The sequence below is a fragment of the Oncorhynchus keta genome, unplaced genomic scaffold (genome assembly GCF_023373465.1).
Source record: "Oncorhynchus keta strain PuntledgeMale-10-30-2019 unplaced genomic scaffold, Oket_V2 Un_contig_25614_pilon_pilon, whole genome shotgun sequence".
In the NCBI taxonomy this organism is placed as follows: Eukaryota; Metazoa; Chordata; class Actinopteri; order Salmoniformes; family Salmonidae; genus Oncorhynchus; species Oncorhynchus keta.
In genome coordinates this window covers 42501-68349 of record NW_026284541.1, presented here as the reverse complement: position 1 = coordinate 68349, position 25849 = coordinate 42501, and the positions used below count along the sequence as shown (strand labels likewise).

The following is a 25849-nucleotide window of genomic DNA, read 5'->3' as shown; positions in this document are numbered from 1 at the left end:
TCTCAATATTTCTTTGATATCGGTGTTCAAATTTCATGTTCACCAGATAGATGTGCTACCTGTCCCAGACCTGCTGTTTTCAACTCTCTGGAGACAGCAGGAGTGGTAGATACTCTCAATGAACGGCTATGAAAAGCCAACTGACATTTACTCCTGAGGTGCTGACTTGTTTCACCCTCGACAACCACTGTGATTATTATTTGACCCTGCTGGTCATCTATGAACATTTGAACATCTTGGCCGTGTTCTAATTTCCACCCGGCAGTCAGAATGTGTCTGGGAGTGTTTCCTAGCCACCGTGCTTCTACACCTGCATTGCTTGCTGTTTGGGATTTTAGGCTGGGTTTCTGTACAGCCCTTTGAGATATCAGCTGATGTAAGAAGGGCTATATAAATTGATTTTGATTTGATGAGATCTGTGACATATCCCTCCAGCTGTTGTCTTTTGATGCTGCTTGTCAGAATATTGTTGTAAAGGTGTTCTCATGTCTCACCAGTTTGCACAGACGCACCTCAAAACTGGGCAAACACATAATTGCAGGGAGCAAATCTCAAAATAAAACCACAAAAACAGGAAGATTCTGCTGCTTCTTTTTCTGTGGGTTTTATGGCGGGCTACACTATAAAAAAGTGTTTTGCCGCCACCAACTGGACAGTTTGAGACCAAACAATGTAAAACCCCATAGGTAACAGCAGTGGTGTCCCGTCATTCAGGGCAGGTGGGCCCACATTATTAGCAAAATAATTACAACTCACACTTCCCTCTTTTAGTTCTCCATATCTCCCTTTTCGGGCTCCAGGACCTGAGAGGACGGTACGGCTCCAGGACCTGAGAGGGTACCACCCTCTCAGGTCCTAGTAATGCACACATAAGTTACAAATTACACAAAAAAACACAATAGCACAATTGGTTTGGAGACCGTAAAACAGCAGCTATCTCCTCCGGCACCATCTAATTATATAGTCATGCTATTCAATTGTTTTGTCTCATATACAAAATTGAAAAGTGGTCACATGAATAAACATTAACAGATGGTGACGCCGCAGAGTGAGAATAGATATTTTTATTCACAAATAAAAGTTGCATGTTACCAAAATAAGACATGGAGAGGAGTCAACTACACTGGGTTAGAAGTTAGCAGAGCTGAGCTAATGACAGATGTGGAGAAGTCAACTACACTGGGTTAGAAGTTAGCAGAGCTGAGCTAAACTAATGACAGATGTGGAGAAGTCAACTACACTGGGTTAGAAGTTAGCAGAGCTAAACTAATGACAGATGTGGAGAAGTTAGCAGAGCTAAACTAATGACAGATGTGGAGAAGTCAACTACACTGGGTTAGAAGTTAGCAGAGCTGAGCTAAACTAATGACAGATGTGGAGAAGTCAACTACACTGGGTTAGAAGTTAGCAGAGCAGAGCTAAACTAATGACAGATGTAGAGAAGTCAACTACACTGGGTTAGAAGTTAGCAGAGCTGAGCTAAACTAATGACAGATGTAGAGAAGTCAACTACACTGGGTTAGAAGTTAGCAGAGCTGAGCTAAACTAATGACAGATGTGGAGAAGTCAACTACACTGGGTTAGCTTAGCAGAGCTGAGCTAAACTAATGACAGATGTGGAGAAGTCAACTACACTGGGTTAGAAGTTAGCAGAGCTAAACTAATGACAGATGTGGAGAAGTCAACTACACTGGGTTAGAAGTTAGAGCTAAACTAATGACAGATGTGGAGGTCAACTACACTGGGTTCAAGTTAGTAAACTAATGACAGATGTGAGAAGTCAACTACACTGGGTTAGAAGGTAGCAGAGCTGAGCTAAACTAATGACAGATGTGGAGAAGTCAACTACACTGGGTTAGAAGTTAGCAGAGCTAAACTAATGACAGATGTGGAGAAGTCAACTACACTGGGTTAGAAGTTAGCAGAGCTGAGCTAAACTAATGACAGATGTGGAGAAGTCAACTACACTGGGTTAGAAGTTAGCAGAGCTAAACTAATGACAGATGTGGAGAAGTCAACTACACTGGGTTAGAAGTTAGCAGAGCTGAGCTAAACTAATGACAGATGTGGAGAAGTCAACTACACTGGGTTAGAAGTTAGCAGAGCTAAACTAATGACAGATGTGGAGAAGTCAACTACACTGGGTTAGAACCTGTAGAGCTGAGCTAAACTAATGACAGATGTGGAGAAGTCAACTACACTGGGTTAGAAGTTAGCAGAGCTAAACTAATGACAGATGTGGAGAAGTCAACTACACTGGGTTAGAAGTTAGCAGAGCTGAGCTAATGACAGATGTGTCAACTACACTGGGTTAGAAGTTAGCAGAGCTGAGCTAAACTAATGACAGATGTGGAGAAGTCAACTACACTGGGTTAGAAGTTAGCAGAGCTGAGCTAAACTAATGACAGATGTGGAGAAGTCAACTACACTGGGTTAGAAGTTAGCAGAGCTGAGCTAAACTAATGACAGATGTGGAGAAGTCAACTACACTGGGTTAGAAGTTAGCAGAGCTGAGCTAAACTAATGACAGATGTGGAGAAGTCAACTACACTGGGTTAGAAGTTAGCAGAGCTGAGCTAAACTAATGACAGATGTGGAGAAGTCAACTACACTGGGTTAGAAGTTAGCAGAGCTGAGCTAAACTAATGACAGATGTGGAGAAGTCAACTACACTGGGTTAAAGTTGAGCTGAGCTAAACTAATGACAGATGTGGAGAAGTCAACTACACTGGGTTAGAAGTTAGCAGAGCTGAGCTAAACTAATGACAGATGTGGAGAAGTCAACTACACTGGGTTAGAAGTTAGCAGAGCTGAGCTAAACTAATGACAGATGTGGAGAAGTCAACTACACTGGGTTAGAAGTTAGCAGAGCTGAGCTAAACTAATGACAGATGTGGAGAAGTCAACTACACTGGGTTAGAAGTTAGCAGAGCTGAGCTAAACTAATGACAGATGTGGAGAAGTCAACTACACTGGGTTAGAAGTTAGCAGAGCTAAACTAATGACAGATGTGGAGAAGTCAACTACACTGGGTTAGAAGTTAGCAGTCATCTTGACGATGTCGTTGTTGCCCTCGACGACGTGGTTCTGTATGCGTTTATGGAAGTGATCCAGAGCTGCCAGCAGACGATCAAACAGGTCCTGGTGGCCATATAGAGAAATATGAAAAGGTGATTGGTTCAGTGTCAAGGTTGATATTGCACCAGTGTACTTGGACTTAAAATTGTGTTGCAAAATGCATTCATATTCAGACCTGCCAACCTGTAAGGTGTGTAGATATATATATATATATATAACACTGTTTAACTACATACCTCACACTATAGATATTATACCTGTAAGGTGTGTAGATATACAGTACCGGAGCTCTCGCCGTCTCCTGATTGCGGGTGTTCCTCAGGTTGGTCATCTAGACATTTATGTTGTGCCTGTGGTGTGTTACCTGTGCTTTCTCAGTCTCCTGACTGCAGGTGTCCCTCAGGTTGGTCATCTGACTGCGGAGGTGTTGAGAATCTCTGTCTCTCTCCTGGATCTGGTCCGCTATCTGCTCCCTCTTCTGGTGAACATTGTCACACTGACTATAGAGACACACATATTTAATTTAAGCATACTCCTCCCTACGATTCTCTTCCCTACTCTTCTCTTCCCCTCTCTTCTCTTCTCCTCCCCTCCCTACTCTTCTCTTCCCCTCTCTACTCTTCTCTTCTCCTCCCCTCCCTACTCTTCTCTTCTCCTCCCCTCCCTCCTCTTCTCCTCCTCCCCACACGTTCTCTTCTCCTCCCCCCACACTTCTCTTCTCCTCCCCCCACTTCTCTTCTCCTCCCCTCTACTTCTCTTCTCCTCCCTACTTTTCTCCTCCCTCTCTCTTCCTCTCCCTACTCTTCTCTCTTCTCCTCCCCTCCCTACTCTTCTCCTCCTCCCTACTCTTCTCCTCCCTCCCTCCCTACTCTTCTCCTCCCCTCCCTACTCTTCTCCTCCCCTCCCTACTCTTCTCCTCCCTCCCTACTCTTCTCCTCCCCTCCCTACTCTTCTCCTCCCCCTCCCTACTCTTCTCTCCTCCCCTCCCTACTCTTCTCCTCCCCTCCCTACTCTTCTCCTCCCCCCTACTCTTCACCTCCCCTCATCTACTTTCTCTTCTCCTCCCCTCCCTACTCTTCTCTTCTCCTCCCCTCTCTACTCTTCTCCTCCCCTCCCTACTCTTCTCCTCCCCTATCTCCTTCTCCTCCCCTCCCTACTCTTCTCCTCCCTCCCTACTCTTCTCTTCTCCCCTCCCTACTCTTCTCTTCTCCCTCCTCCCTACTCTTCTCTTCTCCCCCTCCCTTCTCTTCTCCTCCTCTCTACTCTTCTCCTCCCCTCTCTACTCTCCTTCCTCCCTACTCTTCTCCTCCCCTCTCTACTCTTCTCCTCCCCTCATCTACTCTTCTCTCCCCTACTCTTCTCTTCTCCTCCCCTCCCTACTCTTCTCCTCCCCTCCCTACTCTTCTCTCTCCCCTCCCTACTCTTCTCTTCCTCCCCTCACACTCTTCTCCTCCCCCCTACTCTTCTCCTCCCTACTCTTCTCCTCCTCTCCCTACTCTTCTCCTCTCCTCTCTTTTCTTCTCCTCCTCCCCTATCTACTCTTCTCCTCCCCTATCTACTCTTCTCCTCCCTCTACTCTTCTCCTCTCCTCTTCTCTTCTCCTCCCCTCTCTACTCTTCTCTTCTCCCCCCTCTCTACTCTTCTCCTCCCCTCTCTACTCTTCTCCTCCCCTCTCTACTCTTCTCCTCCCCTCATCTTCCCCTCTATACTCCTCCCCCTCATCTACTCTTCTCCTCCCTCTACTCTCTCTCCTCCCCTCCCTACTCTTATCCTCTCTACTCTTCTCATCCCCTATCTACTCTTCTCCTCCCCTATCTACTCTTCCCTCCCTACTCTTCTCTTCTCCCCTCCCTACTCTTCTCCCCTCCTCTTCTCTACTCTTCTCCTCCCCTATCTACTCTTCTCCTCCCCTATCTACTCTTCGCCTCCCCTATCTACTCTTCGCCTCCCCTATCTACTCTTCTCCTCCCCTCTCTACTCTTCTCCTCTCCTCTCTACTCTTCCCTCCTTCTCCTCCCCTCTCTCCTCCTCCCCTCATCTACTCTTCTCCTCCCCTCCCTCTCTTCTCCTCTCCTCCCTACTCTTCTCCTCATCTACTCTTCTCTTCCCTCATCTACTCTTCTCCTCCCCTATCTACTCTTCTCCTCCCCTATCTACTCTTCTCCTCCCCTATCTACTCTTCTCCTCCCCTCCCCTCTCTTCTCCTCCCCTCCCTACTCTTCTCCTCCCCTCCCTACTCTTCTCCTCCCCTCCCTACTCTTCTCCTCCCCTCCCTACTCTTCTCCTCCCCCTCCCTACTCTTCTCCTCCCCTCTCTACTCTACTCCTCCCCTCTCTACTCTTCTCCTCATCTACTCTTCTCCCTCTCCCCTCTCTACTCTACTCCTCCCCTCTCTACTCTTCTCCTCCCCCTACTCTTCTCCCTCCCCCACCCTCTCCCTCTTCTCCTCCCCCACTCCTTCCCCTCTCCTACCCTCCCTACTCTTCTCCTCCCCTCTCTACTCTTCTCCTCCCCCACTCGTTCTCCCTCTCCCTCTCTTCTCCTCCCTCCCTACTCTTCTCCTCTCTCTCTTCTCCTCCCTCTCTACTCTTCTCATCCCCTCTACTCTTCTCCTCCCTCCCTACTCTTCTCCTCCCCTCCCTACTCTTCTCCTCCCCTCCCTACTCTTCTCCTCCCCTCCCTACTCTTCTCCTACCCTCCCTACTCTTCTCCTCCCCCACTCGTTCCCCTCTCCTCCCCTCTCTACTCTTCTCCTCCCCCACTCGTTCCCCTCTCCTCCCCTCTCTACTCTTCTCCTCCCCCACTCGTTCCCCTCTCCTACCCTAGTACATCCTCAACGTATTGATCCTTAATCTCCTTCTTCTTCTGTCGTCGTATATGTTGTTTGGACTCCTTGTCCATCTTCATCCCTAAAGATCTCTTCAGCTGGCCCTCCTCCACACCATGGTTCTTCAGTTCCTTCTGCTGTGCCTCATACACACACACCAGAGCCTGGGCCTACACACACACACACACCCACACACACACACCTTAGCTTATTGCACCTCAGACGGCAAAAGCATTACATTTGAGGTCCAAGTTTAACATTTACTCAATGCTTCATGTAAGCTCTTTTGTTTGTGCACACAGTAGGACAGTAACACAGTAGGACAGTAACACAGTAACACAGTTGGACAGTAACACAGTAACACAGTTCCTGGTGCTGTTGGGTCTAACAACAACAACAACAGTACTAACCTCTTCCTGGTGCTGTTGGGTCTAACAACAACAACAGTACTAACCTCTTCCTGGTGCTGTTGGGTCTAACAACAACAACAGTACTAACCTTTTCCTGGTGCTGTTGGGTCTAACAACAACAACAGTACTAACCTCTTCCTGGTGCTGTTGGGTCTAACAACAACAACAGTACTAACCTCTTCCTGGTGCTGTTGGGTCTAACAACAACAACAGTACTAACCTCTTCCTGGTGCTGTTGGGTCAAACAACAACAACAGTACTAACCTCTTCCTGGTGCTGTTGGGTCAAACAACAACAACAGTACTAACCTCTTCCTGGTGCTGTTGGGTCTAACAACAACAACAGTACTAACCTTTTCCTGGTGCTGTTGGGTCTAACAACAACAACAGTACTAACCTCTTCCTGGTGCTGTTGGGTCTAACAACAACAACAGTACTAACCTCTTCCTGGTGCTGTTGGGTCTAACAACAACAGTACTAACCTCTTCCTGGTGCTGTTGGGTCTAACAACAACAACAGTACTAACCTCTTCCTGGTGCTGTTGGGTCTAACAACAACAACAGTACTAACCTCTTCCTGGTGCTGTTGGGTCTAACAACAACAACAGTACTAAGCTCTTCCTGGTGCTGTTGGGTCTAACAACAACAACAACAGTACTAACCTCTTCCTGGTGCTGTTGGGTCTAACAACAACAACAGTACTAACCTCTTCCTGGTGCTGTTGGGTCTAACAACAACAACAGTACTAACCTCTTCCTGGTGCTGTTGGGTCTAACAACAACAACAGTACTAACCTCTTCCTGGTGCTGTTGGGTCTAACAACAACAACAGTACTAACCTCTTCCTGGTGCTGTTGGGTCTAACAACAACAACAACAGTACTAACCTCTTCCTGGTGCTGTTGGGTCTAACAACAACAACAGTACTAACCTCTTCCTGGTGCTGTTGGGTCTAACAACAACGACAGTACTAACCTCTTCCTGGTGCTGTTGGGTCTAACAACAACAACGACGACAGTACTAACCTCTTCCTGGTGCTGTTGGGTCTAACAACAACAACAGTACTAACCTCTTCCTGGTGCTGTTGGGTCTAACAACAACAACAGTACTAACCTCTTCCTGGTGCTGTTGGGTCTAACAACAACAACAGTACTAACCTCTTCCTGGTGCTGTTGGGTCTAACAACAACAACAGTACTAACCTCTTCCTGGTGCTGTTGGGTCTAACAACAACAACAGTACTAACCTCTTCCTGGTGCTGTTGGGTCTAACAACAACAACAGTACTAACCTCTTCCTGGTGCTGTTGGGTCAAACAACAACAACAGTACTAACCTCTTCCTGGTGCTGTTGGGTCTAACAACAACAGTACTAACCTCTTCCTGGTGCTGTTGTCTACAACAACAACAGTACTAACCTCTTCCTGGTGCTGTTGAGTCTAACAACAACGACAGTACTAACCTCTTCCTGGTGCTGTTGGGTCTAACAACAACAACAGTACTAACCTCTTCCTGGTGCTGTTGGGTCTAACAACAACAACAGTACTAACCTCTTCCTGGTGCTGTTGGGTCTTGTTCATGGAGCTCTGGAGGTCCTGCAGTAGTTTAAATATCAGCTGGATGTCAGCCTCGCTGTGAGTCACACCCTGGACATTACTCTGCAGCCCTACCAGACGCTCGTCTGCCGTCTCGATAGCCAGCTTGATGTTCTTCACGTTTTCCTTCATCTTCTCCATCTGAATCTTCATCTCTTCAGGAGACTCAACAATCTGAGACTTTAGCTTACCAATGTTCTCCTTTAGAGTGGCCACATCAACCTTCAACTGGGTCTGACAGACACACATTTTAGTCGTAGGATAATCATTTTAACATTTCAATGCATTCTTCAGCTTGATCATAACGTACCAATTTTTGGGACTTCTCTGCCATCTCCGATTTCCACTCTGCAATATTCTCATTGATGGCATTCTGAAACGAAACAAAGGTTTCTTCTTGAACAAGTCCACATAGTCCCTCCCCAGTAGTCTTTTGTTCTGTCTGGTACCTAATGAATATGACCTGGTGGAGTACTGTACAGTACCTACCACTTCCTGGTATTGGTGCATGGTGTTGGTCTGCAGGTCAGACAGAGCAGAGTCCAATTCCCTCGCTTCAGCCTGCTGCTCTGGGGGGATGGTACTGGAGAGAGGAGTCAGAGGTCAGAAGTACAACAGATCTTTTCATCTTCCATGGCTGCATCTCAATAGTCTAATGCACTACAGATCGTTCCATCTTCCAGGGCTGCATCTCAATAGTCTAATGCACTACAGATCGTTTCATATTCCAGGGCTGCATCTCAATAGTCTAATGCACTACAGATCGTTTCATCTTCCAGGGCTGCATCTCAATAGTCTAATGCACTACAGATCGTTTCATCTTCCGGGGCTGCAGCTCAATAGTCTTGTGGCATCCTCTCCTTCAACACTTACGTCAGCTTGTCCATTTTCTTCTGAGCGTCTTTAGTTCCTCGTGAGTAAGCCTGAAGCTTGTCCATGTCTTCTCTCTGAAACAACGAGAACACACTACTGTTACCATACCCTTCACAATAGTGTACCCTACCGTACCCTTCACACTACCATACCCTGCACATTACAGTACCCTACCGTACCCTGCCCTTCACACAACCCTACCATACCCTACAGTACCATTCACACAACACTACCGTACCCTTCACACTACGCTACCGTGCCATATACCACCCTAACCTACCGTACCAGAGGTCAGCAGATTAATTAGGGCTGATTTCATAACAATTCATAATCAGCCTTTTTGGACACCGGTTATGGCCAATTACATTGCAATCCACGAGGAGACTGTGTGGCAGGTTAACCACCTGTTATGAGAGTGCAGTGTCAAAAGGACCTTGTGGCTGCAATGAGCCAAGGTAAGTTGCTAGCTAGCTTTAAACGTATCTTATAAAAAAAACAATCAATCTTCCCATAATTACTAGTTAACTACACATGGTTGATGATGTTACTAGGTTAACGAGACTGTCCTGTGTTGCATATAATCAATGCGGTACCTGTTAATTTATCGTCGAATCACAGCCTACTTCAACTTCGCCAAACGAGTGATGATTTAACAAAAGCACAATCGTTGCACAAATGTAACCATAAACATCAATGCCTTCCTTAAAATCAATACACAGGAGTATATTTTTTGTTTACCTGCATATGTAGTTAACCTCTGCGAGTAAGGCTAGTTTCCTGAATTTCAAATATATATTGACTCAAACTTTTGGAATCCTTTGTATGCATGTTGAAGGGTCTGAATACTCAAGTAAATGTGATAGTTTATTTTTACAAATTTGCACATAAAAACATTTTGCTTTGTCATTATGGGATATTGATGAGATTGATGAGGGGGAAAAAAACAATTTAATCTATTTTAGAATAGGGGATAATGTGTCCCAGTTGTAACTGAGCAGTAGGGGATAATGTGTCCCAGTTGTAACTGAGCAGTAGGGGATAATGTGTCCCAGTTGTAACTGAGCAGTAGGGGATAATGTGTCCCAGTTGTAACTGAGCAGTAGGGGATAATGTGTCCCAGTTGTAACTGAGCAGTAGGGGATAATGTGTCCCAGTTGTAACTGAGCAGTAGGGGATAATGTGTCCCAGTTGTAACTGAGCAGTTGGGGATAATGTGTCCCAGTTATAACTGAGCAGTAGGGGATAATGTGTCCCAGTTGTAACTGAGCAGTAGGGGATAATGTGTCCCAGTTGTAACTGAGCAGTAGGGGATAATGTGTCCCAGTTATAACTGAGCAGTAGGGGCTAATGTGTCCCAGTTGTAACTGAGCAGTAGGGGAGAATGTGTCCCAGTTGTAACTGAGCAGTAGGGGCAAATGTGTCCCAGTTGTAACTGAGCAGTAGGGGCTAATGTGTCCCAGTTGTAACTGAGCAGTAGGGGATAATGTGTCCCAGTGGTAACTGAGCAGTAGGGGAGAATGTGTCCCAGTGGTAACTGAGCAGTAGGGGATAATGTGTCCCAGTTGTAACTGAGCAGTAGGGGATAATGTGTCCCAGTTGTAACTGAGCAGTAGGGGATAATGTGTCCCAGTGGTAACTGAGCAGTAGGGGATAATGTGTCCCAGTGGTAACTGAGCAGTAGGGGATAATGTGTCCCAGTGGTAACTGAGCAGTAGGGGATAATGTGTCCCAGTTGTAACTGAGCAGTAGGGGATAATGTATCTCAGTCAGACTTACAAATCTCTCCTGGTGTCCCATAGTCATATCAAGCCTCTGCTTCCTGAAGTGAAGGTAGTTCATGATGCCACTCAGGATGGTCACCGTCCTCTTCACCTCTGTAAAGGACGGACAGACAGGGAGATAGGAAGGTTATCTAAGGGTGGTGGGCGTGGATAGGAATTTAACATATCAGCTAACCACATGATATTAATTAGCAATCTGGTGTCTAACTGCACAGTCGATGACATGGCACAGAACCATCGATTGACGCCAGGGATGTGCATCTTTCCCTTTCAAGACGATTCGATACATGGGCTCTCTAATACGGTACATTGTAGTTTAAAACTATTTGGTTTGATTAAAGGAATTAATTGATGCAATGCACTAACATTTGTTGCAGAAACATTCATTTCCCATTGTAAATTAAAATCTGCTGCTGATGGAGGTTGTGAGCTAGTGTGCGACCCTCATTTGTGCTCTGTCACCCTCAACCCTCATTTGTGCTCTCCGTCACCCTCAACCCTCATTTGTGTGCTCAGTCACACTCTCCCCCAATAAGAGATGTTTACTGCAGCCCTCAACCTCCACAAACAACACCCATTCTGCCAGTCACATTCTGTTAAAGGTCCCCAAAGCATACACATCCCTGGGTCGCTCCTCTTTTCAGTTCGCTGCAGCTAGCGACTGGAACGAGCTGCAACAAACACTCAAACTGGACAGTTTTATCTCCATCTCTTCATTCAAAGACTCAATCATGGACAGTCTTACTGACGGTTGTGGCTGCTTTGCATGATGTATCGCCTCGAGTCTTCTAGGGTATGACGCTACAAGCTTGGCACACCTGTGTCTGGGGAGTTTCTCCCATTCTTCTCTGAAGATCTTCTCAAGCTCTGTCAGGTTGGATGGGGAGCGTTGCTGCACAGCTATTTTCAGGTCTCTACAGAGATGTTCGTTTGGGTTCAAGTCTGAGCTCTGGCTGGGCCACTCGAGGACATTACGAGACTGGTCCTGAAGCCACTCCTGCATTGTCTTGGCTGTGTGCTTCGGCTCATTGTCCTGTTTGAGCGCTCTGAAGCAGGTTTTCATCAAGGATCTCTGTATTTTGCTCCGTTCATCTTTGCCTCGATCCTGACTAGTTTCCCAGATATCTCAGGAGGGAGTGAGGTCTAAGAGGGTTTTATAAATAAGCATCAACCAGTGGGTCTTGCAATGGGTATACAGAGATGAGGAGTATAGAGTGCAGTGATGTGTCCTAGAAGGACCATTGGTGACAAATCTGATGGTCAAATGGTAAATAACATCTAGCCGCTCGAGAGCACCCTTACCTGCCGATCTATAAATTATGTCTCCGTACTCTAGCCTGGGTAGGATGGTCATCTGAATCAGGGTTAGTTTGGCAGCTGGGGTGAAGGAGGAGCGATTACGATAGAGGAAACCAGGTCTAGATTTAACTTTAGCCTGCAGATTTGATATGTGCTGAGAGAAGGACAGTGCACCGTCCAGCCGTACTCCCAAGTACTTGTATGAGGTGACTACCTCAAGCTCTAAACCCGCAGCGGTAGTAATAACACGTGGGAAGAGGGGCATTATTTTTACCAAACCACATTTGTTTTGGAGGCCAAAGACCCACCCCCAGAGACACCAACACTCAGAAGAACGGCCCACAAGAACGGAACGGTCTACGGTATCAAAAGCTATGGCCAAGTCAATAAAAATAGCAGCACAATGGTGACATTGAGTTATTTTAAGCTTGCAATGACACATCCATAATGTGAGCGGAAACCAGATTGCATACCAGAGAGAATACTATAATCAAGAAAGCCAGTCAGTTGATTAGACCAGTTTTCCCAACACTTTGATAAACAGGGAATAATAGAAATAGGCCTATAACAGTTAGGATCAGCTTGATCTCCCCCTTTAAATAAAGGACAAACTGTGGCTGCTTTCAAAGCAATGGGAACCTCCCCAGAAAGGAGAGAAAGGCTAAAAAGTTGGAGATAAGGTTGCTGCCCCTCTATCGTTACCAAGACTCAAGAAGAAAGGGTATAAACCATCTGACCTAGATGTTTTTTGGGGGTCAAGTTTAAGGAGCTCCTTTAGCACCTCGGACTCTGACTGCCTGCAGGGAGAAACTTTTAGCTCGGCAGGGGAAAAAGAGGGAGAAGCATCAGGGATAGTCACATTAGAAGGGGTGGGAGATGAGGAAATGTTGGACGTGCAAGGAGGCGTGGCTGAGTCAAATAGGAATCCTGACTTAATGAAGTGGTGATTAAAGAGCTCAGCCATGTAACAACCACATCTACAATACTTATGTAAATACGGTATCTGTTTTTTTACTTTTAATACATTTGGAAACATTTCTAAAAACCTGTTTTCTCTTTGTCATTATGGGGTATTGTAGGAACAACATTTATTTAATCCATGTTAGAATAAGGCTGTAACATAACAAAATGTGGGAAAAGGGGTCTGAATAGTTTCCGAATGCAAGGGGTTGGGGTTGAGGGTAGCTGAATGATTAAAAACAAACAAAAGATAACTATTGTAAAATGTATAAGCTGGAAGTAGAATTTGGGGGGTGGTAGGGTTAGGGAAAAATAATAAATGAAAATATATTTATTTTTCTTCTCATATAAACACACATATATAGAAGGGGAAAAATATGTATATCTAGGGGATTGGAAATTATGAAGACAATTACATGGATGAAAATACAATCTATTTGCAATATTAAAGCGCATCTACAAAACAAATATATAAAAAATACCATGTATACTGATTGTTTCGAGCAATACTACCAAAAGTATTGCTGATAGTGAACCTGCACAATTAAAATAAACTCTAATGTAAGCCCCGAGCAGAATGTAGTTTACCTATAGCCAGGTGAGAGTTGAAGCCTAAGCTACCGCAGAGGCACTTTTATTCAGGTAAAACACAATTTTCAACAGCAACAAAAATGTTGATAAGAAAAATAACTAAAGCAAATTACTTTGATTGTCACTCAACTAATAAAGCCTAATCTTGCGAAAGCCATTTCACCAAAATCTGAATGTTGAAGGTGACCTGCAGATGTGACAGATCAGGAATAGGCCTACCTCTCGTTGGTCAGCGGGCGAAGCTGTGCACAGTTTGACTACTGATATCGCCTGGTGTTGTTCAGCATGCAAAATGACTTGTAGATCAATAACTGTCAATATAATTACATGCTCAGTGCATGAGAGGACGCCGAGGTATTTTCCGGAAGGTAGAAAGAAAGCAATTGGAGCAAAACTTTTTAGTGACCCGGCAATTCGTAACCCTGCATGCTACATTTGGATCGTATGGGGTTCCACGCTCACATCTTAAACATTTGAACCTGGGACCGATGCACATTAGTGAATCGTTACATCCCTAATTGATGCAATTCAATGTCTTTGGGCAGGAACTTGATCAAGATGGACGTTCAGTTTCCGACAGCAGCCAGGTGACATCCTCAATGTGAGACAAATATCTGCTCGGTCATATGGTGAAAATAACCCTTCCACTGCAATATCTTGGCATCAGTAAGATAAAGACAGAAATGGCGTAGATGCTCTTTCAGACAGCTCATACTCACTGGGAGCCAGCAGGTCGTTCAGTGAGAAGTCATACACATAGCACATCCGTAGGAACTGACGCCTGGAACAGAGGAGACATACAGGATGAAAAACAGTATAACTGGCTCCACACTGTTAAAACAGTATAACCGGCTCCACACTGTTAAAACAGTATAACCGGCTCCACACTGTTAAAACAGTATAACCGGCTCCACACTGTCAAAACAGTATAACCGGCTCCACACTGTCAAAACAGTATAACCGGCTCCACACTGTCAAAACAGTATAACCGGCTCCACACTGTCAAAACAGTATAACCGGCTCCACACTGTCAAAACAGTATAACCGGCTCCACACTGTTAAAACAGTATAACCGGCTCCACACTGTTGAAACAGTATAACCGGCTCCACACTGTTGAAACAGTATAACCGGCTCCACACTGTTGAAACAGTATAACCGGCTCCACACTGTTGAAACAGTATAACCGGCTCCACACTGTTAAAACAGTATAACCGGCTCCACACTGTTAAAACAGTATAACCGGCTCCACACTGTTAAAACAGTATAACCGGCTCCACACTGTTAAAACAGTATAACCGGCTCCACACTGTTAAAACAGTATAACCGGCTCCACACTGTTAAAACAGTATAACCGGCTCCACACTGTTGAAACAGTATAACCGGCTCCACACTGTTGAAACAGTATAACCGGCTCCACACTGTTGAAACAGTATAACCGGCTCCACACTGTTAAAACAGTATAACCGGCTCCACACTGTTAAAACAGTATAACCGGCTCCACACTGTTAAAACAGTATAACCGGCTCCACACTGTTAAAACAGTATAACCGGCTCCACACTGTTAAAACAGTATAACCGGCTCCACACTGTTAAAACAGTATAACCGGCTCCACACTGTTAAAACAGTATAACCGGCTCCACACTGTTAAAACAGTATAACCGGCTCCACACTGTTAAAACAGTATAACCGGCTCCACACTGTTGAAACAGTATAACCGGCTCCACACTGTTGAAACAGTATAACCGGCTCCACACTGTTGAAACAGTATAACCGGCTCCACACTGTTAAAACAGTATAACCGGCTCCACACTGTTAAAACAGTATAACCGGCTCCACACTGTTGAAACAGTATAACCGGCTCCACACTGTTAAAACAGTATAACCGGCTCCGCACGGTTAACTTCTTATGGCTGGGGGCAGTATTGAGTAGCTTGGATGAATAAGGTGCCCAGAGTAAACTGCCTGCTTCTCAGTCCCAGTTGCTAATATATGCATATTATTAGTATATTTGGATAGAAAACACTCTGAAGTTTCTAAAACTGTTTGAATGATGTATGTGAGTAGAACAGAACTCATATGGCAGACAAAAACCGAGAAAAAAAATCCAACCAGGAAGTGAGAAATCTGAGGTTGGTCGTTTTTCCAACTCATTCCATATTAAAGATACAGTGGGATATTGGTCATGTTGCACTTCCGAAGGCTTCCACTAGATGTCAAGAGACTTTAGAACCTTGTTTGATGCTTCTACTGTGAAGTGGGGCCGAATGAGAGGGGAATGAGTCAGGTGTCTGACGGAAAGCCACGAGCTGGCCACACTCGTTCACGTGAGAGCGGCCTGCGTTCCATTGCAATTCTACAGACAAAGGAATTCTCCGATTGGAACGTTATTGAAGATTTATGATAAAAACATCCTAAAGATTGATTCTATACTTTGTTTGACATGTTTCTACGGACTGTAACAACTTTTTGACATTTCGTCTGCAACTAGTGAATGCGCATTGTGAGTTTGGGTTTATTTACCAAACGCGCTAACGAAATAAGCTATTTGGACATAAATGATTGACATTATCGAACAAAACATACATGTATTGTGTAACATGAAGTCCTATGAGTGTCATCTGATGAAGATCAAAGGTTAGTGATTAATTCTCTCTTTATTTCTGATTTTTGTGACTCCTCTCATTGGGTGGAAAAATGGCTGTGTTTATCTGTGACTTAACATAATCGTTTGTGGTTCTTTCGCCATAAAGCCTATTTGAAGTCGGACACTGTGGTGGGATTAACAAGAAGTGTATCTTTAAAATGGTGTGAAAAAGTTGTATGCTTGAGGAATTTTAATTATGGGATTTCTGTTGTTTTAAATTTGGAGCCCTGCACTTTCACTGGCTGTTGTCATATCGATCCCGTTAGCGGGATCTCAGCCCAAAGAAGTTTTAAAACAGTATAATTGATTCACACTGTGACAACAATATAACAATTTAAATCAAATCAAGTGCTAAAAATAGCCCACATGAACATATGTAGCCCAAGAAACAAGGTTCATGAAATCAATTACTTGCTTGTAACAAATGACATACATATTCTCTCTCTGAAACTCACTTGGATAATACCTTTAATGATACAGTTGTAGCAATACCCAGTGGTGACCTAAATATTGACTGGCTTTCATCAAGCTGCCCACTAAAGAAAAACCTTCAAACTGTAACCAGTACCTGCAACCTGGGATTTTAAATTATGTTAAATCAATTTCTTCAGAGTGAGGAAATTGTAGGCTCAGGGTTAATTATTTTGTTAATTGGCAAGATTAGCAGACTTAGGCATAACTTTCCAGCAACACATGCAAAACCTACACATCCAAGTATAACTGACCAAATTATGAAAGACAAGCATTGTAACTTTAAATTATGTAAATTGGGTGTGGAAGAGGGGGGATCTATCAACAATGACAACTTGGATGGAAAATTACTGTAGGCGATATAGCCACTCCTATCGGCTCTCTCTTCAATCTAAGGTTACAAAAAAAGTGTGCATTCCCCAGGGCAGCTGTCTAGGACCCTTACTTTTTTCCCAATATTTACTAATGACCTACCACTGGCTATGAGAAAGCCTGTGTGTCTATGTATGCGGATGACTCAACACTATACAGGTCAGGTACTACAGCAAGTGAAATCACTGCAACACTTAAAGAGATGCAGTCAGTTTCAGAATGGGTGGCAAGAAATAAGTTAGTACTAAATATTTCAAACACTAAAAGCATTGTATTTGGGGCAAATCATTCACTTAATCTTGTAATGAATAATGAGGAAATTGAGGAGACTAAACTGCTTGGAATAACACTGGATTGTAAACTGTTATGGTAAAAACATATTGATGCAACAGTAGCTAAGATGGGTAGAAATGTGTCCATAATAAAGCATTGCTCTGCCTTCTTAACAGCACTATCAACAAGGCAGGTCCTGCAGGCCCTAGTCGCACCTGTACTACTGCCCAGTCGTGTGGTCCGGTGGCACAAAGAGGGGCTTAGGAAAATTGCAGTTGGCTCAGAACAGGGCAGCATTGCTGGCCCTTAAATGTACATGTAGAGCGAACATTAATAATATGCATGTCAATCTCTCATGGCTCAAAGTGGAGGTGAGATTGACTTCATCACTACTTGTTTTATGTAAGAAGTATTGGCAAGTTGAATGCACAGAGCTCTGAGTTACGAGCACACAGCTCGGACTACCATACTTCAAGAAATGCCACCAGAGATCTTTCCACACATCTCAAGTCCAGAACAGACTATGAGAGGCGAGCAGTAATGCATAGACATAGAGCCATGGCTACATGGAACTCTACTCCACATCAATTTTCTATTTTACTTAACTAGACAAGTCAATTAAGATCAAATTCTTATTTACAATGACTGCCTTCCCCCTGCCAAACTCTAACAATGCTGGGCCAATTGTGCCCCGCCCTATAGGACTCCCAATCATGGCAGATTGTGATACAGCCTGGAATCGAACCATGGTCTGTAATGATGCCTGTAGCACTGAGATGCAGTGCCTTACACCGCTGAGCCACTCGGGAGCCCTAAAACTCATGCAAGCAGTAGAATATGGAGAAAAATAATACAAATACACCTAATGGAACAGCAAGGACTGTGAAGTCACACTCACAGGTACACAAAACACACACAACAAACACCCTACACACCTGGATAGTGTGTTGTAGTAGACTAGTGGCCTGAGGACTTAATGTACTGTGAAATCTGTTGGAAAATGTATTTTAATGTTTAAAAGTGTTACTATAATGTATATTATACTGCCTTCATTTTTACTGGTCCCCAGAAAGAGTAGCTTCTGGCTTAGCAGCAGCTAGTGGGGATCCATAATAAATACACCTCCATGACCCCGAGCCATCCACCGGGGATCCATAATAAATACACCTCCATGACCCCGAGCCATCCACCAGGGATCCATGATAAATACACCTCCATGACCCCGAGCCATCCACCGGGGATCCATAATAAATACACCTCCATGACCCCGAGCCATCCACCGGGGATCCATAATAAATACACCTCCATGATCCCGAGCCATCCACCGGGGATCCATAATAAATACACCTCCATGACCCCATCCACCAGGGATCCATAGCCATCACACCGGGGATCCATAATAAATACACCTCCATGACCCCGAGCCATCCACCGGGGATCCATAATAAATACACCTCCATGATCCCGAGCCATCCACCGGGGATCCATAATAAATACACCTCCATGACCCCGAGCCATCCACCGGGGATCCATAATAAATACACCTCCATGATCCCGAGCCATCCACCGGGGATCCATGATAAATACACCTCCATGACCCCGAGCCATCCACCGGGGATCCATGATAAATACACCTCCATGACCCCGAGCCATCCACCGGGGATCCATAATAAATACAAAAAACGGACTCACACAGTTAGAACATTGACAGATTCACACTTAAAACAGTTCTAACCGTGTGGAATCCGTTTCACAGATCAGTAAAAAGCAATCTCAGGCAGACGACAACAACTCACATCCTCAGGTTGACAACAACTCACATCCTCAGGTAGACAATATCATTAACAGCAGCAGTTCACATCCTCAGGTTGACAACAACTCACATCCTCAGGTTGACAATAACTCACATCCTCAGGTTGACAATAACTCACATCCTCAGGTTGACAACAACTCACATCCTCAGGTTGACAACAACTCACATCCTCAGGTTGACAATAACTCACATCCTCAGGTTGACAATAACTCACATCCTCAGGTTGACAATAACTCACATCCTCAGGTTGACAATAACTCACATCCTCAGGTTGACAATAACTCACATCCTCAGGTTGACAACAACTCACATCCTCAGGTTGACAACAACTCACATCCTCAGGTTGACAACAACTCACATCCTCAGGTAGACAATATCATTAACAGCAGCAGTTCACATCCTCAGGTTGACAACAACTCACATCCTCAGGTTGACAATAACTCACATCCTCAGGTTGACAATAACTCACATCCTCAGGTTGACAACAACTCACATCCTCAGGTTGACAACAACTCACATCCTCAGGTTGACAATAACTCACATCCTCAGGTTGACAACAACTCACATCCTCAGGTTGACAACAACTCACATCCTCAGGTTGACAACAACTCACATCCTCAGGTTGACAACAACTCACATCCTCAGGTAGACAATATCCTCATTACACAGCAGCAGTTCACATCCTCAGGTTGACAACAACTCACATCCTCAGGTTGACAATAACTCACATCCTCAGGTTGACAATAACTCACATCCTCAGGTTGGTTGACAATATCATTAACAACTCACATCCTCAGGTTGACAATATCATTAACAGCAGCAGTTCACATCCTCAGGTTGACAACAACTCACATCCTCAGGTTGACAACAACTCACATCCTCAGGTTGACAACAACTCACATCCTCAGGTTGACAACAACTCACATCCTCAGGTTGACAACAACTCACATCCTCAGGTTGACAACAACTCACATCCTCAGGTTGACAACAACTCACATCCTCAGGTTGACAACAACTCACATCCTCAGGTTGACAACAACTCACATCCTCAGGTTGACAACAACTCACATCCTCAGGTTGACAACAACTCACATCCTCAGGTTGACAATATCATTAACAGCAGCAGTTCACATCCTCAGGTTGACAACAACTCACATCCTCAGGTTGACAATATCATTAACAGCAGCAGTTCACATCCTCAGGTAGACAACAACTCACATCCTCAGGTTGACAATATCATTAACAGCAGCAGTTCACATCCTCAGGTTGACAACAACTCACATCCTCAGGTAGACACTCATGACAGCAGTGGGCCACTCATGGAGCTGGGGGTGCTGGATGTTTTCAGAGAATGGGACCTGTAGGGAAACACATCAGATAGAAATAACAGGGCTCGGATTAATCACATACAGACATACAATGCCTTTAGAAAGTATTCACGGGCCTAGACTTTTCCACATTTGTAATACAGCCTGAATTTAAAATGGATTACATTTAGATTGTGTCCCTGGCCTATACACAATACCTGAAAGTGTCAAAGTGGACTTAAGTTTTTAGAAATTGTTACAAATGAATTAAAAATGAAAAGCTGAAATGTCGTGAGTGAATAAGTATTCAACCTCTAAATAAGTTGAAGTCATATAATAAGTTGCATGAACTCACTGTGTGCAAAAAACGTTTTTGAATGACTACCTCATCTCTGTATCCCACACATAGAATTATCTGTAAGTTCCCTCAGTCGAGCACTGAATTTCAAACCGATTCAATCACAAAGACAAGGGAGGATTTCCAATACCTTTCAAAGAATGGGTCAAAATAAAAAAAAGCAGACATTGAATATCCCTCAGTTGCCAGAGAGGAAGGAAACCGCTCAGGATTTCACCATGAGACCAATGGGGACTTTAAAATAGTTAGTTTAATTGCTGTGATAGGATAAAACTGAGGATGGATCAACAACATTTTAGTTACTCCACAATACTAACCTAAATAACAGAGTGAAAAGAAGGAAGCCTGTACAGAATAAAAATATTCCAAAACACGCGTTATATTTGGGGCAAATCCAACACATTACTGAGTATCACTTAATATTTTCAAGCATGGTGGTGGCTGCATAATGTTATGGGTATGCTTGTCATCAGTAAGGACTAGGGAGTTTTTTGTTTTGAATAAAAAGAAACAGAAAATAGCAAAGCACAGGCAAAATCCTAGAGGAAAACCTGGTTCGGTCTGCTTTTCAACACTCACTGAGAGACAAATTCACCTTTCAGCAGGACAATGACCTAAAACACAAGGCCAAATATACACTGGAGTTGCTTTCCAAGATGACATTGCATGTTCCCAAGTGGCCTAGTTACAGTTTTTACTTAAAATCTGCTTGGAAATCTAATGGCAAGACATGAAAATGGCAGTCTAGCAATGATCAACAAACAACTTGACAGTGCTTGAAGAAATGTATAAAGAATAAATGTGCAAATATTGGACAATCCAGATGTGGAAAGCTCTTAGAGTCTTACCCAGAAAGCCTCACAGCTGTAATCGCTGCCAAAGGTGCAAAGTATTGACTCATATCCTAACTGTAGGTAGTGAGTGTAAGGTTTCAACTGGTGAACATGAGTCTGGGACTTAGGGGCCTAATGTAAATGGGATGCATTTCGTTTTCAATACACTTTGTCATTATGGAGTATTGTTTGTAGATGGGTTAGATACATTTTTTAAATTTAATTCAGGCTGTAAGAACTAAATGTGGAATAAGTCAAGGGGTGTGAATACCTTCTGAAGGCTCTGTACCAGTCAAGGGGTGTGAATACCTTCTGATGGCTCTGTACCAGTCAAGGGGTGTGAATACCTTCTGAAGGCTCTGTACCAGTCAAGGGGTGTGAATACTTTCTGAAGGCTCTGTACCAGTCAAGGGGTGTGAATACTTTCTGAAGGCTCTGTATCAGTCAAGGGGTGTGAATACCTTCTGAAGGCTCAGTATATACTGCACATACAGTGGGGTCCAAAAGTATTAATGATTGATATCCTTGATAAAGATGAGTAAAAATGAATATTTTGTAGGAAAATATTTTGGGGAAATTATATTATAGTAATACAATTACTCAGAGATCTTGTTTAACAGGTAATATATATTTTTCTCAAAAAGATAGGGGTCAAAATTATTCACGCACCTTTTTTCAATACCTCACCCTGCTGGGATAACGACAATACCTCACCCTGCTGGGATAACGACAATACCTCACCCTGCTGGGATAACGACAATACCTCACCCTGCTGGGATAACGACAATACCTCACCCTGCTGGGATAACGACAATACCTCACCCTGCTGGGATAACGACAATACCTCACCCTGCTGGGATAACGACAATACCTCACCCTGCTGGGATAACGACAATACCTCACCCTGCTGGGATAACGACAATACCTCACCCTGCTGGGATAACGACAATACCTCACCCTGCTGGGATAACGACAATACCTCACCCTGCTGGGATAACGACAATACCTCACCCTGCTGGGATAACGACAATACCTCACCCTGCTGGGATAACGACAATACCTCACCCTGCTGGGATAACGACAATACCTCACCCTGCTGGGATAACGACAATACCTCACCCTGCTGGGATAACGACAATACCTCACCCTGCTGGGATAACGACAATACCTCTCCCTGCTGGGATAACGACAATACCTCACCCTGCTGGGATAACGACAATACCTCACCCTGCTGGGATAACGACAATACCTCACCCTGCTGGGATAACGACAATACCTCGCCCTGCTGGGATAACGACAATACCTCGCCCTGCTGGGATAACGACAATACCTCACCCTGCTGGGATAACGACAATACCTCACCCTGCTGGGATAACGACAATACCTCACCCTGCTGGGATAACGACAATACCTCACCCTGCTGGGATAACGACAATACCTCACCCTGCTGGGATAACGACAATACCTCACCCTGCTGGGATAACGACAATACCTCACCCTGCTGGGATAACGACAATACCTCACCCTGCTGGGATAACGACAATACCTCACCCTGCTGGGATAACGACAATACCTCTCCCTGCTGGGATAACGACAATACCTCACCCTGCTGGGATAACGACAATACCTCACCCTGCTGGGATAACGACAATACCTCACCCTGCTGGGATAACGACAATACCTCTCCCTGCTGGGATAACGACAATACCTCACCCTGCTGGGATAACGACAATACCTCACCCTGCTGGGATAACGACAATACCTCACCCTGCTGGGATAACAACAATACCTCACCCTGCTGGGATAACGACAATACCTCACCCTGCTGGGATAACGACAATACCTCACCCTGCTGGGATAACGACAATACCTAACCCTGCTGGGATAACGACAATACCTCACCCTGCTGGGATAACGACAATACCTCGCCCTGCTGGGATAACAACAATACCTCCCCTGCTGGGATAACAACAATACCTCACCCTGCTGGGATAACAACAATACCTCGCCCTGCTGGGATAACAACAATACCTCGCCCTGCTGGGATAACAACAATACCTCACCCTGCTGGGATAACAACAATACCTCACCCTGCTGGGATAACAACAATACCTCACCCTGCTGGGATAACGACAATACCTCGCCCTGCTGGGATAACGACAATACCTCGCCCTGCTGGGATAACGACAATACCTCACCCTGCTGGGATAACGACAATACCTCACCCTGCTGGGATAACGACAATACCTCACCTTGCTGGGATAACGACAATACCTCACCCTGCTGGGATAACGACAATACCTCACCCTGCTGGGATAACGACAATACCTCACCTTGCTGGGATAACGACAATACCTCACCCTGCTGGGATAACGACAATACCTCACCCTGCTGGGATAACGACAATACCTCACCCTGCTGGGATAACGACAATACCTCACCCTGCTGGGATAACGACAATACCTCACCCTGCTGGGATAACGACAATACCTCACCCTGCTGGGATAACGACAATACCTCACCCTGCTGGGATAACGACAATACCTCACCCTGCTGGGATAACAACAATACCTCACCCTGCTGGGATAACGACAATACCTCACCCTGCTGGGATAACGACAATACCTCACCCTGCTGGGATAACGACAATACCTCACCCTGCTGGGATAACGACAATACCTCACCCTGCTGGGATAACGACAATACCTCACCCTGCTGGGATAACGACAATACCTCGCCCTGCTGGGATAACGACAATACCTCACCTTGCTGGGATAACAACAATACCTCACCCTGCTGGGATAACAACAATACCTCACCCTGCTGGGATAACAACAATACCTCACCCTGCTGGGATAACAACAATACCTCACCCTGCTGGGATAACGACAATACCTCACCCTGCTGGGATAACGACAATACCTCACCTTGCTGGGATAACGACAATACCTAACCTTGCTGGGATAACAACAATACCTCACCCTGCTGGGATAACGACAATACCTCACCCTGCTGGGATAACGACAATACCCCACCCTGCTGGGATAACGACAATACCCCACCCTGCTGGGATAACGACAATACCTCACCTTGCTGGGATAACAACAATACCTCACCCTGCTGGGATAACAACAATACCTCACCCTGCTGGGATAACGGAATAGCCCTGCTGGGATAAACAATCCTCGCCCTGCTGGGATAACGACAATACCTCACCCTGCTGGGATAACGACAGTACCTCACCCTGGGATAACAACAATACCATAACAGCTGGGATAACGTACCTCACCCTGCTGGGATAACGACAATTCACCCTGCTGGGATAACGACAATACCTCACCCTGCTGGGATAACGACAATACCTCACCCTGCTGGGATAACGACAATACCTCACCCTGCTGGGATAACGACAATACCTCACCCTGCTGGGATAACGACAATACCTCACCCTGCTGGGATAACGACACCCTGCTGGGATAACCTACCTCACCCTGCTGGGATAACAACAATACCTCACCCTGCTGGGATAACGACAATACCTCACCCTGCTGGGATAACGACAATACCTCACCCTGCTGGGATAACACTCACCCTGCTGGGATAACCAATACCTCTCCCTGCTGGGATAACGACAATACCTCACCCTGCTGGGATAACGACAATACCTCGCCCTGCTGGGATAACGACAATACCTCACCTTGCTGGGATAACAACAATACCTCACCTTGCTGGGATAACGACAATACCTCACCCTGCTGGGATAACGACAATACCTCACCCTGCTGGGATAACGACAATACCTCACCTTGCTGGGATAACGACAATACCTCACCCTGCTGGGATAACGACAATACCTCACCTTGCTGGGATAACAACAATACCTCACCCTGCTGGGATAACGACAAAGCCTTTTTCTAAAATGATTTATGAGATTGGAGAAGACATTGTGAGGGATCTTAGACCACTCCTCCATACAGAATCCTTCCAGATCCTTCGTCTAATGGACAGCCCTCTACAATTCACTTAACAGCCCTACATCCCCGCCATCAGACAGTTAAGGATGTTTACACAATCCAAAAACAATCCATTATAAATCGCACTCTGGGTCGGGTGGGCATCATTTGAAAGCTTGTTCTAAGCTGATTCCACACTCCAAGACTGATTCCATCACGTGGACTGGGATATGTTTCGTATTGCGTCAGATAACAACATTGACGAATACGCTGATTCGGTGTGCGAGTTCATTAGAACGTGCGTTGAAGATGTCTACAGGAAGAAAACCAGCCCAGTAACGGACTAGGATGTCTTGCTCCCAGGCAGACTAAATAACTTTTTTGCCCGCTTTGAGGACAATACAGTGCCACTGACA

The 25849-nt window shown here is 45.0% G+C and overlaps 1 protein-coding gene across 23 annotated transcripts in view; it reads right to left on the bottom strand.

The window, feature by feature from the left end:
* Positions 1 to 1049: 1049 nt before the first annotated feature.
* The window catches only part of nuf2 (UF2 component of NDC80 kinetochore complex), a 29072-nt gene continuing 4272 nt past the window's right edge, over positions 1050 to 25849 (bottom strand). The window contains exons 4-14 of one of the 23 annotated variants that reach the window (XM_052506183.1): positions 20264 to 20340; positions 14127 to 14188; positions 10553 to 10650; positions 8777 to 8850; positions 8393 to 8486; positions 8214 to 8276; positions 7859 to 8137; positions 5900 to 6075; positions 3443 to 3578; positions 2991 to 3141; positions 1050 to 1263 (exon numbers count right to left, since the gene is read on the bottom strand). In XM_052506183.1, the coding sequence (XP_052362143.1) occupies positions 3034 to 3141; positions 3443 to 3578; positions 5900 to 6075; positions 7859 to 8137; positions 8214 to 8276; positions 8393 to 8486; positions 8777 to 8850; positions 10553 to 10650; positions 14127 to 14188; positions 20264 to 20340 (1167 nt within the window). In that variant the 3' untranslated portion in view covers positions 1050 to 1263; positions 2991 to 3033. The other 22 variants (XM_052506190.1, XM_052506192.1, XM_052506205.1 and 19 more) reach the window with 22 other exon arrangements.